Raw genomic sequence first — 17,946 nt, 5'->3', positions numbered from 1 at the left:
AGAGAAGCTGTTACACTAGTTTATCTGGCCTCTTAAAGACTCATACGCTAAAAAGGAATAAATGCTGCAGAGAAGGGATTTAGGGTGGGAAATGCTATGCCATTTTAACAGTTCAGGCTGGAAGTGGAGGACAGTTCTTTACAATTTGGCAACTCCTCAGGCCTTTGTAATCTGTTATTAACTGAATAATACTAATCGTCATTTTCTCCTATCTTATATCCAGAAAGCCACATGTTCTGTGGAGACACCTCAGTCCATGGAGTTGTATACTACTATCATAGTTTTATGTGCCAGAGTCCAAATTATATGGCAAGAGAAAACAAAGGGATACATATAAGATGGATTCCACAGAATCATTCAGAAATTAAATGTCTTCTTGCCTTACACTTTGGATAGGTCTCAAGATTAATTCCCTGGCCACATTGTTTAAGGCTGCAAAAGAAAATATAGATTGAGATTCATACAATCCTAAGTGTGATATTCTGAGAGGGCACAGTGTAGTGTCCCATTTTCTGCACGCTAATGTAAAGCAAAGTTGACCTGAGTTACTGGAATATCAAGTTGGTGGCCTCATATTTTAATTCAGCAAAAAGCTAAGCATGGGGTGATCATCCTTTATTTTAACAGTTGAACTCGGAAGCAGTGACCCTGAATGAGTAATACGTTTAGATTTAGCTAAGAGGACGAATTGGGTATCTAGTATTTTATAGCCATTTATCGGTTTAGTAAAAAGCATCTAGTGCACATCCATCTGGCCAGAACACACAGCTGGATTCACCAACTTAAGCATCAACTTCACTAGTAGAGTCATTGGCACTTTGAATTCCCAAAGCTACTCTCCAATTAAAGCCAGTTTTTCTAGATTAACACGGTTACACAACAGAACTTGTGGCTGTACAAAATACATTTCCTTTATTGAATTTTATCCTTGATGTAAGTAAAGTCATCTGGAAAAGAAAATCTGTATTGACTAGTGTTTAAGTGAAATGAAATTTTCCCAATGAGTCAGAAAGCCACAGTGTACAGACTTTAAACAATTTCATATGAAGTCCCTTAATTTGCTTTCTTGCCACTTGGAACGAAACTATTGTAGGTTTAAAATACACAGTCCCTCATGAAAGGACATCTAATGAATGTTTGTCTTAGTGGTGGAGGACACATCTTTACTAATTAATTCAAGGACTGGCAGGCAATACTATAAGGGCTAGCATTGCATTGGATGCGTATCTTCTTTTACCTGGGAACTGGAATATTGTGCTAATAAATGGAGAGATTAAATAGGTGACAAATGAACAGATTGAAGAAGCCACAGAGCTCCCAACAATGTACTTGTGTTGGCACTTAAGATACAGATGACAGAGGATGTCCCCCATTCACCACTCAAATGCCAAAAGGACACAGCAGACAAGAGAGATGACAAGTGCTCCCAAAGGGAGATTAGCATTGGCTTTAGAGGGACCTCGAAAGTGTAGAACGCATTAACCTTTTGTGAAAAAATCATGACGATGTGAGCAGAGATCTCAGGCGTTGTGATGGGGTTAATGGTCAACATCAAGACTGTTTTGGCTTCACATGCAACACCTGTTTTGTTGTATGTGGCAAGGCTTTCCTGGTAATACATATGTCACATACAAGTCAGACCTGATTGCATGACAACAGTGGCACGCTAATCCAGTAAAGTATGTGTACATCAGGTTTAAGGCCTAGAAAATGGTTTTGAATGGTTATTGTTAGAATGGTAAGGCTAATACATGTGAGCAGAATTGCAATGTTTTTATTTCTGAAACCTCATTTTGATAGCGTTCACATTAACAAGATGTGAAACAGAATTCTACGTCTCTCTGAGCTGCTTGCGGTGCTTGCAACCACAAGACCATCTTTCCTTGTACAGACGAAGCTTGGAAGGAAGCAGAATTGTTACATCATTGCCATCCGTGCACTTTTCTGCATTTTTTCTGTACAGAAGCAGGGACAAATATACTGGACAGGAGTGCCCTGCCCTCCCAAAAGGAAATCATTGGAAGCTAAGCCATGAAGAGATGCCAAAAAACTAAAGGGCTAGACATAGAGACCACATGCTAAGGAGGACATGCAGAAAGATTTTATTCCAACTCCAGAGCCAGCAATGAAGGTAGGCATGTGAAGAACTAACATGACTTGACATACTGTACACTAGTTAGGCGACACAGCCAAGTAATGATATGACTGAAGATACTTTTGAAAGAAAGATAAGGATTTTAGACTAACAGAAATAGTTAAGTGTGACAACAGATGTTTAGAGCTTTGCATGGGTCAGCTCTGGCTTTAGTAATGAATGCTGACACTTAACTAAAAATTACCTTAATCATGATACATGCTTTAAAGATTATTTCTACATAATTATATAACCTTTCTTAGTAAAATATCAACAGCTGCGTCTGTATGGCCTGTTTCAAGGCGCCAAGGCGAGGGTCTGTGCATAAGTGCATTTTGTGAGTATAGTTCCCCTTGCATATAAGAGTTTCTCTGGCAAGATTGTTTGACTTATAACACTCCGAATCTTAACACTTAGCAGGCACGTTTACTTAAAGATCATGCAACGCAAGGCAGCAAGCACAGTTGCCACACTGCACGATTTAGCGAGCGCAAATAGCCACTTGTGTGGCTTTGGAAATCCCATTAAAGGAATTGCGACAAGGATAACTCAAGTCCTTAATAAATCTGGGTCTTAGAGCCTACATTTTCATAGAAAAGAGCAAGAGGAATTTGCCCATTCTCTTTTTATTCTGAAGGGGTGCAACATGCATTATGCTCTTGAGCCTCAGGAGATCTAACCGGGTTTATCTCCTCTCCCAAACTGGAAGGTTCAAAACAGTTTGATATATGGCATTCACACTTAATTGTTTTGATGGCAAAGAAAAAAAGCAAACCAGTGTGCACCAGTGTACTGATCCAAGAAGGAATGGTATGCAGCGCTTAACGTAGCCGTATACAGGGCCACATGCCTTGCTGTTTCCTGGCTAGGCAGCGGAGGACTTCATGAAGATTTTTCTTTTTTACTCTATACATATCTATGAATAGTTTAATCGCTCTTTCTGAGATAGTCAGAACAGGTTTCTTGTATTATTGAAGTCCTAAAAATAGTATGTTAACTGCATAGGCAAAACAAGTTAGAAGTGACCTTCAATGACTTTAAAGGTTTTCGGGTAGGATCAAACTTGCATCTCTTTCACTAAGATACCGAAGTAGAAAATACATTTTCTAGAAAAAAAAAGCAGAAAAGCACGAGAAAACTACTTCCATTAAAAATAATCCAAGCAACTTAAAGGAAATCTGTGCACATTTAAATGACAGAAAGAGGGTACAAGGTACAAAACTAAAAACGTACAGAAAAACGCAAAATTCGGCCTCATAAGAGGTATAGAAAAGGAAAGATAACGTGAATACCTGACCAAACATTGGGAATAGAGGACCCATGCTTGTGAATTTACTAAATCAAAAGAATGAATTACTGATATACCAACGTCAAGTGTAATCCATGGTAGAGGTCAATAACGAGTGTTCTGTCACTCCATTAAAATATCATGGCATGGTTTAGATGATACCAGCCTCGGAAAAGTATTTGCAACATACAACACTGCCCACACTGTTGCTTCGTGCTCCAATCAGCAGTGGACTGGTACTTAGAAAAAACAGGCCAACGTTTCAGGCATCGTTACATATTTTAAACCAACAATGATCTATCACTCAGCAATATTCCACTTATTATGTAAAACCAACACAGATCAGGTACTCAAATACTCTTTGATTACATAAACAAGCAGAAGTCTTTCAAGAAACAGTGAGAAGTGTGGCTCAATGGTTAGGGCGGCAGACCCTGATGCAGAAATCTGGCCCAAGACCAGGGTTCAATTCCCGCCTCGGTGGGTCTTGGGCTCAATTTCCTCAGACCTGATAATTCTCGCATTGGTGCCTAATCTAATTTATGGGTCCCACTCTGTAACTCTGGGCAATAGCTTGCTTAATCTCCACAACGGCCCCAACAGCGCTGGGATGCCTGGCTTCACCTTGGAGGTTGTCCAGGAGTGGGCACCTCACAGGGAAAAGCCATGAGGGGTTCCACAGCTGTATGCGTACAGCGCCTTGAGGCCCTGACAGGTGAGTAGTGCGCTATACAAGTATGAAGTTTACAGTTTACAGTGAAGAACAAGTAAAGAAATGAGAGGGTGAAAGCACTGTACCAACAGAAATAGCCCTGCAATATCTTATCAACTGCATTTCAATTATTTGCCTTAGGTAAATGATGAAAGTACATTCTACAGCCAAATATCCCTCTATATCGACAATTAAAAGCAGTAGCCTAGCACAAAGCACAGCAAAAGCCTTTACGAAAACATCTTAAAGAATTCACTAACCTGAATTTCCTTGTGGAGGAGTTGCCAGGCAAGTGTTTTCAGGGAAGGTGTAGCTTTTACAGGAAATCCAGCTTTCTTGGTCAGTAAAGAAATCTTACTGGTGTCCCTAGTTTGTTCCCAGGGATGGAAGTATTGCAAAACTAGGAAATCATGATGGAGTGCGTGTCCTATCACAAGCTTGTCTTTCAGTATTGCTATAATCTGAAATACATAAATTAAATATTAGCTTTTATTACTGAAATGGTATAACGAAATGCTATAAACAAATGTTAATATTATTGAGCTCAGTAAAATCCATTTTAATTGACTTCCTTAGGCTTAAAGGACATGTTGGCAAATTAAGTTTCAAACCTGCGATTAGGAAATGTGATAATGAATCCCTACAGCAACAATTAATTCAATAAGCTATCCTGTGGGCAACTGAATACATTAACTACATACAACCCTTGCATTAAGAAATAAGAAATTTAAAAAAAGACTTGTGTATAGAACAAGGGTCTCCAACGTTTTCTATAATAAAAGCTACTTGGGTTCAATGAAAATCATCCTGAGCTACTAATATTATTAGTGCTGTAACAGTGATGACATTATACAAGATTACAGTAGTGGCCACCATATGCAAACCGTGACCATCTTAGTGTATCAGGCAGGGCTGACAGCAGAATTGTAAAACAGGCTTTGTCTGTTTGGAATGCCTCTGCATGGGAAATGCAGAACAGCCATAACTGCGCTGTCTGGCACCTACCTAATAAGTATAGTAATGTTTCACAAATGCCACATGATTTAGTACTCAAAGAACAACTTTTGAACATCAGTTTATGAGTTCTGAAAAAATCACACACTGTATTGAATACAGGGTCTGATTTTGGTATACATATATTAATACAGCCAAACAAAACCTTCAAATTTGGTAGGCTGGGCTGACCACAAGTAGCAAGAGAGTTACAAGTAGCTCATGAGCTACTTGTTGGGGAAGTCTCGGGTAGAATTATAGTGGTTCACTGTAAATGAACCCCTTACCCACAGCAGACGTAATGGTTACGCCTGTTGCAGTGGCGCTGAGGCACCACGGACATAACTATTACGTCCTGGTACCAGCACTCGGGAGAAACGCTAGCACTCCTCTCGAGGGTCACCTCCCCACTCCCCCACGGCATGGCTGGAAGGGGGAATAGATTCCCCTTCCACCTCCAACCCCCACCCCCACCCAGTGACGTCTGATGACACCAGCACGCAATCACGTGCTGACCTCATCAGAGGTCACCTCCCATCGCGCTGGAAACATGCTTCCAGCACGATGCAGAAGAGAAATGCTCAGAATCTCTCTTCCGCTCGGGAGGAGGGAGCAGGGAGAGACATCAAAAGAAAGGAAAGCCTTTTCCTTTCTTTTGACGTCATTCTGAGCATTTCTGCAGCCCGATCGCACTGCAGCAATGCCCACTGGACACTAGGGATTTTTAATATTTTTTTATTTATGTGATAAGGGGAGCGGCCCGTTAGGCAAGGGTTGCTCCCCTGGGGGGCGATAATTTTATTAGGCCTATTCTGCCCCCCGGGGGCAGAAACCACCAGACAATAAGGAAGTTCTTTTTTTTTGTTTTTTGTTTTTATACTTATACATGATGGGAGCAGCCCCTTGGGCAAGGGCCGCTCCCCTGGGGCAATCATTTTATTAGGCCTATTCTGCCCCCCCGGGGCAGAAACCACCAGACAACAGGGATTTTTTTAATTTTATTTTATACATATGCATAAGAGGGGGCAAAATATTTTTAGGCCTTTACTGCCCCCCCTGGGGGGAGATCGGCCTATTATAATTAGGTCGATCTGCCTCCTCTAGACACCAGGGTGTATATATATATATTTTTATTTACTTTATGTTTTTATGTATGGGGAGCGAACCCTTAGGCAAGGGTCGCTTCCCTGGGGGGCAAATTGTATTTAGGCCATTTCTATTTCTATTAGGCCGATCAGCCCCCGCGGAGGGCAGAAACCACTTAGGCACCGGGGATTAGTGTGTGTGTGTGTTTTGTTTGGGGGGGGCAGCCCCTTGGGCAAGGGTCGCTTCCCATATGGGCACATTACTGTTGGCCATATCTGCCCCCCCCCCCAGCGGCAGATCTGCCTATTTTTTAGAAGGCCCATCTGCCCCCAAGGGGGCCGAAAGCCCACCAGAGTAGATGGTGGGGGATGGCAATACCCCCACCCCAAATAAATGGGGACAAAGTTGTTCTGCCCACCAGTTGCCAGATTAGGCAATTACCCCCGATCCGGGGCATAAAGTTTACTAGATGCTAGGGAATTCCCCCCCAAAAAAAAAGTAGTGGGGGGAGGGGTGGCTACCAACCAGTATGGGCCTGGTTATGCCCCCACCCCAACTGAAGGGGGTAACAGTCTTTCAGCTCTCCCCCGCACACTAAAACATCTTATCCCACAGCAAGCAAGAGGACATTTAATTATTTTGGGGTTTTGGTTTCACATTTGGCCATGAGAGCTTGGCTAACTCTCAATATTGTCCCACTTGGAATGGTGAGCGCTGCACTTTTTGGACTTTGGGACGCTGCCATGTAGAAAAATCCACAAGACCTAGACACATCTCAAAACTAAACATCTGGGTGATTCCAGGGTAGTGTGCTCCACATGCACCCACACCGTTTTCTTACCCACAATGCCCTGCAAACCTCCAACTTTGCTGGAAATCACACATTTTTCCCACATTTGTGACGGAACCTTCCAGAATCTGCAGGAATCCACAAAATTCCTACCACCGAGCATTGTCTCATCTATACCGATAAAAATTCGGCTACACTTGTCAGCCTAAAAATTTATTTTTTTCAAACTGCCCTTTTGGACTCGCTTTAGTCCCCCCTCAATTTCGACATGTTTTTGGCTCTTCCCTGTCACAGGCACCTGGCCTACCTACACAAGTGAGGTATGATTTTTACTGGGAGACTGAGGGGGAACGTTGAGGGGTAGGAAATTTGTTCCTGTGCGGTGATCCCACACAGTAATGTGGGAAATTTGTTTTTTTGCTAATTTTTACATTTGCTGAGGATTCTGGGTAAGAAAACTTTGGGGTATCCAAGCAAGTCACACCTCCCTGTACTCCCTTGGTTGTCTAGTTTTCAGAAATGTCTGGGTTTGGTCTGCTGAATCCAGGACCAAATATACAGGTGCCCACTGCAAAAACAGGTAGTTTTGTATTGATCCTTTTGATGTGTCCAGGTAGTATTTTGGGGCATTTCCTTTCACAGGCACTAGGCCTACCCACACAAGTGAGGTACCATTTTTATCGGGAGACTTCAGGGAACGCTGGGTGGAAGGAAATTTGTGGCTCCTCTCAGATTCCAGAACTATGTGTCACCGAAATATGAGTAAAACGTGTTTTTTTTGGCCACATTTTGAGGTTTGCAAAGGATTCTGGGAAACAAGTCACCGCATCTTGGATTCCCCTAGGTGTCTAGGTTTTCAAAAATGCGCATGTTTGGTAGGTTTCCCTAGGTGTCGGCTGAGCTAGAGGCCACAATCCACAGCTAGGTACTTTGCAAAAAAACAGCTCTGTTTTCTTTTGGAAAATGTGATGTGTCCACGTTGTGTTTTGGGGCATTTCCTGTCACGGGCGCTAGACCTACCCACACAAGTAAGATACCAGTTTTATCAAGAGACTTGAGGAAAGGCTGGGTGGAAGGAAATTTGGGGCTACCTATTTTTTACTCTTTATATTTGAGCAAATGAATTGCGGTATACCAGGTATAGATTGAAAGCCCATTGCAAGGTGCAGCTCATTTATTGGCTCTGGGACCCTAGGGTTCTTGATGAACCTACAATCCCTACATATCCCCGCAACCAGAAGAGTCCAGCAGACGTAACGGTATATTGCTTTCAATAATCTGACTGCAGGAAAAAGTTACAGAGTAAAACGTGGAGAAAAAAAGGCTGGTTTTTTCACCTCAATTTCAAATTGTTTTAGCTATTATTTTCTGTAGAAAACCCTTGTAGGATCTACACAAATTACCACTTGCTGAATTCAGATTGTTGTCTACTTTTCAGAAATGTTTAGCTTTCCGGGATCCAGCACTGGTTTCACAGCCATTTCTGTCACTAACTGGAAGGAGGGTGAAAGCACAAAAAATAAAAATAAATAGTAAAAACGGGATATGTCCCAATAAAATGCCAAAATTGTGATGAAAAATTGGGTTTTCTGATTCAAGTCTGCCTGTTCCTAAAAGCTGGAAAGACAGTGATTATAGCACCTCAAACCCTTTGTTGATGCCATTTTCAGAGAAAAAAACACAAGCCTTCTTCTGCAGCCCTTTTTTCCCATTCTTTTGAAACAACCGGAATTTTCGCTGCATTTTGGCTAATTTCTTGGTCTTCTTCAGGAGAACCCACAAAGTCTGGGTACCTCTATAATCCATAGGATGTTGAGAAAAAAAAAAAAAAAACACAAATTTGCCGTGGGTAGCTTATGTGGACAAAAGGTGGCGAGGGCCTAAGCGCAAACTGCCACAAACAGCCAAAACAAAAGCTTGGCGCCTGAGGGGGAGAAAAGGTCTGGCAGCGAAGGGGTTAAGAGATTAGTTTCTAAAGAGAGATTCCAGGTGACATCAGATCGACAACAAGAGCGTACGTCAAGAAGTTTAAAGTGACACATTACTGACAGATAACTATTTACAATGTTTTATTATGTATGTATATTCCCATCCTTAATCCTCTAATTCTTCTTTTCAGAGGATCCAACGGATCAGTTGCCCAGCCCTCTACTCACTGACCTCTGCCAGCCGTAACGCACACAAAATGAATAAAAAATTAATCCTACCACTCTACAGTCACAATATATATACAAAAATAAATACCTGCCACTCTCCGTACCAACCTTCCCAAATGCCTTGAAACTGTGATCTTGCATTGAAAGCAAAAAGCCAGCACCTTGCTGAGAGCAGCTCTGTGAGTATAGCTTTTACTCCTACCCTCATTCTTCAATCTCTGCAAATTCTTAGGTGTGGGAGACCTGGAGAAAGTTGCAAGTCAACACTCACAGAAGGGATTGTCATAGGTTAATTTTAGAGGTTAGATTGGTCTCCTTTAATTTAGCTCCAGGCCTGCGGCCTGTCTGTCTTTTACCTATATGCACATTTTATTTGTTTATTCATTTTATTGTATTTTAGCACTATTTGTTTTTCAGCAAGGTTGGTTTTGTATTTTAATCAGTTGCTTTTCTGCGAAAGCATTGTCAGTTCCTTTGCAATACATTTTACTCTGTGCCCTGCTCAAGGCTGTTACTGAACACTATAGCTTACTCAGTATTGCCGATCAAAGAGTTACGGATTCAACCTTCTCACCATAGACATATTATCACATCTGGCCTGTTCTCAGAACACAACTCGTTTTGTTATATAAATATCACACAGGTTGAAGAAGGCTGGAGGGGACATTCCCTAAAGCCATCTTACGCTGTGCTGTGTGCTGCTTCAACAGATTCACTGATCTTGGCCTTGTCATTCCAGCCAAACGGGAGGACTGCCAGCAGAACAACAGGCAGACCCTTGCCTTTTCCAAGTATGGGTTGGGGGCTCCTTCCATAGAATAGTACGGGCAGAAAGGCTAACACTGCTATGCTCTCATGTCAGATGCTAAAGTGTAGGTAGGGATTCTTAGACTCATGATTATATCAAGATGTTGGGACTGTTTATATGTTTTACTCTAATGGTCAGAATCATCACTGTGTTACATTTCACCCACCTAATAATCACAGTTCATGCCTTTTATCATAGAATGCAGTTGTTTCAATAAATGCATTGAAACCTAGCCTGCATTTCTTTCGTCTGCCTCTTCATGCGTCAGACCTTGTGCGAATGAGTGAAAGGGATAAGATCTGTTACACCACAACTTCAGAGGGCGAGTGTCATGTTTTTAGACTGCCACAAATCACCTTTACTTTCTAGGTTTGGGTAAGGTGCCGCTCACTTGCCAAGAAGGTGAGGCCGACAGCTTCCACTCGGTGTGGAATTGACTCAGTCACCTACACGCGGTGGTGCTGCTCCCTAAACCATGCAGTCTTACTGTAGGAAGTTGGCTCTGTATGCACTATTTCAAAGTAAGGAATAGTATGCACAGAGTCCAAGGGTTCCCCTTAGAGGTAAGATAGTGGCAAAAAGAGATAATACTAATGCTCTATTTTGTGGTAGTGTGGTCGAGCAGTAGGCTTATCAAAGGAGTAGTGTTAAGCATTTGTTGTACATACACACAGGCAATAAATGAGGAACACACACTCAGAGACAATTCCAGGCCAATAGGTTTTTGTTATAGAAAAATATATTTTCTTACTTTATTTTAAGAACCACAGATTGAGATTCTACATGTAATATCTCATTTGAAAGGTATTGCAGGTAAGTACTTTAGGAACTTTGAATAATCACAATAGCATATATACTTTTTACATAAAAACACATATAGCTATTTTAAAAGTGGACACAGTGCAATTTTCACAGTTCCTGAGGGAGGTAAATTAATGTTAGTTTTTGCAGGTAAGTAAACCACCTACGGGGTTCAAATTGGGGTCCAAGGTAGCCCACCGTTGGGGGTTCAGAGCAACCCCAAAGTCACCACACCAGCAGCTCAGGGCCGGTCAGGTGCAGAGTTCAAAGTGGTGCCCAAAACGCATAGGCTTCAATGGAGAAGGGGGTGCCCCGGTTCCAGTCTGCCAGCAGGTAAGTACCCGCGTCTTCGGAGGGCAGACCAGGGGGGTTCTGTAGGGCACCGGGGGGGGGGAACGACACAAGTCCACACAGAAAGTGCACCCTCAGCAGCGCGGGGGCGGCCGGGTGCAGTGTGCAAACAAGCGTCGGGTTTGTAATAGGAATCAATGGGAGACCAAGGGTTTTTTTCAGCGGTGCAGGCAGGCAAGGGGGGGATCCTCGGGGTAGCCACCACCTGGGCAAGGGAGAGGGCCTCCTGGGGGTCACTCCTGCACTGGAGTTCCGATCCTTCAGGTCCTGGGGGCTGCGGGTGCAGGGTCTTTTCCAGGCGTCGGGATCTGGGAATCAGACAGTCGCGGTCAGGGGAAGCCTCAGGATTCCCTCTGCAGGCGTCGCTGTGAGGGCTCAGGGGGGACTACTTTGGTTACTCACAGTCTTGGAGTCGCCTGGGGGTCCTCCCTGTAGCGTTGGTTCTTCACCAGTCGAGTCGGGGTCGCCGGGTGCAGGGTTGCAAGTCTCACGCTTCTGGCGGGAATTGCAGGGGTCTTTAAAGCTGCTCCTCTGGAAACAAAGTTGCAGTCTTTGTTGAACAGGGCCGCTGTTCTCTGGAGTTTCTTCGTCCTTTTAGAACAGGGCAGTCCTCTGAGGATTCAGAGGTCGCTGGTCCTGGGGAAAGCGTCGCTGGAGCAGTTTTCTTCCGAAGGGGGGAGACAGGCCGGTAGAGCTGGGGCCAAGGCAGTTGGTGTCTCCGTCTTCTCTGCAGGGTTTTTCAGCTCAGCAGTCCTCTTCTTCTTAGGTTGCAGGAATCTGCGTTCCTAGGTTCAGGGGAGCCCTTAAATATAAAATTTAAGGGTGTGTTTAGGTCAGGGGGGTTAGTAGCCAATGGCTACTAGCCCTGAGGGTGGGTACACCCTCTTTGTGCCTCCTCCCAAGGAGAGGGGGGCACATTCCTATCCCTATTGGGGGAATCCTCCGTCTGCAAGATGGAGGATTTCTAAAAGTTAGAGTCACCTCAGCTCAGGACAACTTAGGGGCTGTCCTGACTGGCCAGTGACTTCTCCTTGTTATTCTCATTATTTCCTCCGGCCTTGCCGTCAAAAGTGGGGCCGTGGCCGGAGGGGGCGGGCAACTCCACTAGCTGGAGTGCCCTGTGGTGCTGGAACAAAGGGGGTGAGCCTTTGAGGTTCACCGCCAGGTGTTACAGCTCCTGCCTGGGGGAGGTGATAGCATCTCCACCCAGTGCAGGCTTTGTTACTAGCCACAGAGTGACAAAGGCACTCTCCCCATGTGGCCAGCAACATGTCTCGAGTGTGGCAGGCTGCTAAAACCAGTCAGCCTACACGGGTAGTTGGTTAAGGTTTCAGGGGGCACCTCTAAGGTGCCCTCTGGGGTGTATTTTACAATAAAATTTACACAGGCATCAGTGTGCATTTATTGTGCTGAGAAGTTTGATACCAAACTTCCCAGTTATCAGTGTAGCCATTATGGTGCTGTGGAGTCCGTGTTTGACAGACTCCCAGACCATATACTCTTATGGCTACCCTGCACTTACAATGTCTAAGGTTTTGCTTAGACACTGTAGGGGCACAGTGCTCATGCACTGGTGCCCTCACCTATGGTATAGTGCACCCTGCCTTAGGGCTGTAAGGCCTGCTAGAGGGGTGACTTATCTATACTGCGTAGGCAGTGTGAGGTTGGCATGGCACCCTGAGGGGAGTGCCATGTCGACTTACTCGTTTTGTCCTCACCAGCGCACACAAGCTGACAAGCAGTGTGTCTGTGCTGAGTGAGGGGTCCCCAGGGTGGCATAAGATATGCTGCAGCCCTTAGAGACCTTCCCTGGCATCAGGGCCCTTGGTACCAGGGGTACCAGTTACAAGGGACTTACCTGGATGCCAGGGTGTGCCAATTGTGAAAACAAAAGTACAGGTTAGGGAAAGAACACTGGTGCTGGGGCCTGGTTAGCAGGCCTCAGCACACTTTCAATTCAAAACTTAGCATCAGCAAAAGGCAAAAAGTCAGGGGGTAACCATGCCAAGGAGGCATTTCCTTACACTTACCTTCTATGGTACAAGTCCTATAAAAGGTTGCCTGTAAAGCCCAGAGCTTCACTGCTCTAACTTGATCAACAATTTTTAATAATGCAGAGATAGAAATGTAAAATGACCTACATCCCTAGAACAGTTTAGCCTCTTGCTGCATGAGAGATTCCTTGCATCTGAAGCACTAAGGTTCAAATTAAGGTACGGTATAGTTGATACTCCAACCAAGATGGCCTCCTGCGATTTAGCTCCTGTCCCACGGTGGCACAATTTACTTATTCTGCTATGAGGAATACCTGAAGTGCTCAGACACTGCATTCTACAATGGAACTGACTTCAGTGGGCCAAAATATGCCTGCGCAACATGAACTGTGGGGATAGTCGGCAGATGCAGACAAGAAGGTTCAACAGCCCCCCCAAAACTGATGACGCAGACAAGTGTTTGTGGCGGCATACAATCTGGATCCAATATGGTGCCTTGCCTCCGGATACTCCCAACTCTTGGTAGGCAATGCAGCTGTGTTGGCATCCATGCAGCTCCACAGTGCTCCACCCAGAAGGAAGTGGCAGTCATTTGGAAAGTTGCTTGTAGGGCCCAGGCAGTCACCCACTTGCGGAGCGACATTAATCCTTGAATCTGGGGCCTTGAGGGCCAACAATAAATCCTATCCTTGGACAATTTGGCAGAATCACACTGTTAGAGGGAATAAGGCTTGCCCAAATTTATATGCCACAATCATTCCTTAAACATATCTGCTATAAACCTGTATATGCCAAAAAACTGCCTCGATTATGACAATGATTATTGCTCCACTTTCCCTGCTATTGAGTTGTATATCCTCACAAGTATGTGGTGGATGTAGGAGGCTTGCCTGGTGTGTGGTGGGTACCTATGGTACTTACACCTTATACCAAGTCCAGGTATCCCTTATTAGTGTAGTGTAGTTAGTGTCCAGAAGCCAGGATCTCTAGAGGTAGCTTTGGAGGAGCAGCCAAAGTTTATCTAGGAGACAAGCAAAGCTCATGCAATACCACTGTTACAAAAATAAAGGTACTTTATTTTGGTGACACAAATACCATAGTATAGTGTAGTATATACTCTTAGGAGTTAAGTAATACACACATTATATACACATAAGGCAGAAATAGGCATAAAAACTGTTATGAACAGTGTAATTCACAATAGAGAGAAATGGCCCTAGGGGGAGCACAAACCATATACTAAAAAAAAATGGAATGCGAAGGTTGGTTCCCCACTAGGAAAGCCCAAAGGTAAGTACCACAACCCACCCCAGCGACTAGGAAAGCAGGAGTAAATCACTGTAAATTCCCCAGAACACCCACTTGGAAGGAAAGAAGAGTAATGCAAAACCCAGAAGATGCTGCAAGACACCAATAGTGGATTCCTGGACAAGAAGACCTGTGGAAGGAGGGGGCCAAGTCCAAGAAGCAAAGCAGAGTCCAGGAATGGCAGGAGCTCCTGCTCACCAGACTGAAGGTGAAAGAAGTGAGTCGACGGTGAAGGAGGAGAGCCAGCACTGCACCCCAGAAGACGAAGTCGAGTTCCTGAAGGGTGCAGGTGATGTCTCACCCCAGGAGGAGGATTGCAATTGGTTTGCGTCTTCAGATACCACCAACGAGCCTTGGCACATGCAAAGCTTGCGGTTGCGTAAAATGGCGCTGCCGGTGACCAGGAAGGACCAGGTGGACTCTACCCAGGGCGGGCAGTCAGAGGGGGCCCTCAGCAACACACACAGTCCACAGAAGAGCAGGCAGCGCCCATAGGACGGGGACACAAAAGTCTCAGAAGAAGCCCACGCACCACTACAAAAAAGGCTCCCACACCGCCGGAGAACCACTCAGGGATCTGTGCGTCGTAGGATGGAGTGCTGGGGGCTGGAGCTTCTGGATGCCCGAAGATTTAGTGGAAAAGATGCCAACAAGCCTTGGCAGCTGCAAAGGACATGGTGCATGAGGGTACTGTCCTGCGTGGGCAGGCAAGGGCTTACCTCCACTCAAGTTGGACAGCAGGAAGAGAGGACCTTCAGGACCACTTCAGTCCACCACCCATGATGCAGGATCTACGCAGCTCGGCAGGAGAGGGGATCCACGCAGCCAGTCGTCGATGCAGTTGGTGCCTGCAGGTGGAGGGGAGTGACTCCTTCACCCCAAGGGAGATTCCTTCTTTCTTATGATGCAGGCTGAAGATGGGCTGTCCTCAAAGGATGCACGACCGTAGAAATGTTGCAGTTGCTGGAAGGAGCCGGAGATACAAAGTTGCAGAAGGTGTCTTGTTTCTTTGTTGCAGTTTGTAGGGTCTTGAAGAGTCCAGATGCAGTTTCTTCAGTCAGAAGTCGCAGTGGAGGATGCACAGGATTCCTGCTGGTGTCTTGCAATCCAAATCTGAGAAACCACCCAAGAAAGAAACCCTAAATAGCCCTGAAAGGGAGATTGGTCACCTAGCTGGGTGACCACCTATTGTGACGGGGCTCTGACGTCACCTGCTGGCACTGGCCACTCAGATGCTCTCAGATTTACCTGCCAACCTTGAATCCAAGATGGCAAAACCCAGGGACCCTCCGAGTACCACCCCTGGTGTGGTGATGGACAGGGGAGTGGTGACACCCCTTTCCTTTGCCCAGTTTTGCACTAGAGCAGGGACTAGGGATCCCTGAAGGGGTGTAGACTGGTTTATGCAAGGAGGGCACCAAATGTGCCCTTCAAAGCATTGCCAGTGGCCTGGGGAGCCTACCCCTCCCAACCCTCTAACACCTATTTCCAAAGGGAGAGGGGGTGCAAAACCCATTTCCCAAAGGAAATCCTTTGTTCTGCCTTCCTGAGCTCGAGCTTCTCAAGCAACAGGAGGGCAGAAACCTGTCTGGGAGGAGGCAGCAGCTTGGGCTGCCTGGAAACCTTCAGAAGGCTATAATGCAATACTGGGGTCCTCTAAAGAGCCCCCAGAAGGCATGGAATCATACAACCAATGTTTGCAAAAGCATTGGGGTATGGTTCCAACATGATGGATATCAAACATGCCTATGTTCGGAGTTACCATTATGTAGCTGGACATAGGTCTATACCTATGTCCAATACATGCATAAAAGGGCGTCCCCGCACTCACGAATTCCGGAAAATGTACCTGGAGTTTGTGGGGGCACCTCTGCTAGTGTAGGGGTGCCTCACAAACCGGTACTTTTCACCCTGCCCTCTGGGCTAGAAGGCCTGCCACAGGGGTGACTTATAAGTGACCTGGTGCAGTGTAAAGTGGCAGTGCAAGGGTGCTTGCACCTTTTTACGCATGCTGCAATGGCAGTCACGCAGAACCCTTTGCTTGGGCTCCCTATGGGTGGCAAAATATATGCTGCAGCCCGTAGGGATCCACTGGAACCCCAATGTCCTAGGTACCATATACTAGGGACTTATAATGGAGCACCAGTGTGCCAATTGTCAGAGAAATACAGACTTTTGGGAGAGGGAGGATAATCACTGGGGTCCTGGTTAGCAGGATCTCAGTAAGCACAGTCAAACACACGGACATCAGGCAGAAAAAAGGGGGTAACCATACCAAGAAAGAGGGTACTATCCTACAGTGGACAACAGGCCGGATATGCATATTAAGCCATAAGTCAGTACATGTGTGCTAAATCGGGGCCACTGGTCGTCGGCCGTGGATGACAACATCCCTGGAATACATGAAAGGGAAATTAGCAGACCTAAAAAATAATCTCAAAATTGCTGACAAAATAACAAGATCAGAAGATAGAGTGACAGTGAAAGCCCCTTGCTAGGCAAACAAACATACTTGATAACACAGAAAAACGTACATCAGATCTTGAAAATTGTCTTTTGATAGCCAACTTACTCAACTCGCAAAAAATAATTTGAGACAAATGTCCAAGTGAGTATCTCCAAGCCTGCTAAAGGAGCAACAATACTTGCGTTTTGGGGGTGCTGAAAGCACTGCATTTAGGAAACCTGAGACAATTGTGGAGTCTCTACTATCAGACATTTTCGGTGAATTTACATTTTTACAATACTTTGCCACAGAGAGGGCACGCGGGTCCGTTTGCTCCAGGACCGCAATTAGGTGCTACAGCACGCCCAATCATTGCCAAGACTTTTAAACTTCAGAAATGTAGTAATGCGGCTGGCAGGAGATTGCAGCAGTATAGAACAACAGGAAACTAAAATCTCATTCTTTCTAGATTTCACAGCTGCAGTTCACAAAACCAGAGGCTCATTCACAAATGTCAAACGGATCCTGCAAAAGAGTCAAACTTCGGATCTTCTCGGAAAGTCTTCCAATTTGCTTTACCAATCAGACGAGTCACTTCGTGCCTGTTAATAATCTTGCAGAACTTGCCTTCGAAAATCCCCTCCTTTGAAGGACACCACTAGAGCACAACTGGGCAATTTGGAATGACTTGTCCTTATATGATTCCTCGTCTCCTGAGAGATAAGCCAGCTGATTTACTCCCATGATAAGTTGGCTCAGAGTGTCATTGGTTGCCATCGTGGAGTCTGCTAAGAAACATATATCATATGTAAAGTCTTGACAATAAGTTGCACGGCTCCTGCTTCAACTCATGAAATACTCTTCTATAACGATACAGCTTTGTAGATCTAACAAGGTGTCTGGGACAGCAACACCTCTGTGTATCACACAAACATAACATTTGTATTTGGGTGGGATTTATATGTTTAGGCCAGCTACACTGTAAAGTGGAGTTCTCAGTGTGAGCAGGGGCTGCGGGGAGTTTGAGGAATAGGGCATGAACTGACAAAGGTGAATGTGTTCTAATCCAAAATATTATA

At 45.0% G+C, this 17,946-nt stretch overlaps 1 protein-coding gene across 1 annotated transcript in view; it reads right to left on the bottom strand.

The window, feature by feature from the left end:
- AEN (apoptosis enhancing nuclease) overlaps positions 1 to 17,946 on the bottom strand; it is a 46,712-nt gene that overhangs the window by 4,107 nt on the left and 24,659 nt on the right. The window contains exon 3 of the mRNA XM_069222716.1: positions 4,395 to 4,595. Coding sequence (XP_069078817.1) covers positions 4,395 to 4,595 — 201 coding nt within the window. The remainder of the gene's footprint in view (positions 1 to 4,394; positions 4,596 to 17,946) is intronic.

The sequence above is a fragment of the Pleurodeles waltl genome, chromosome 3_1 (genome assembly GCF_031143425.1).
Source record: "Pleurodeles waltl isolate 20211129_DDA chromosome 3_1, aPleWal1.hap1.20221129, whole genome shotgun sequence".
NCBI classification, from domain to species: domain Eukaryota; kingdom Metazoa; phylum Chordata; class Amphibia; order Caudata; family Salamandridae; genus Pleurodeles; species Pleurodeles waltl.
This window is presented reverse-complemented; position numbering and strand designations above follow the sequence as displayed.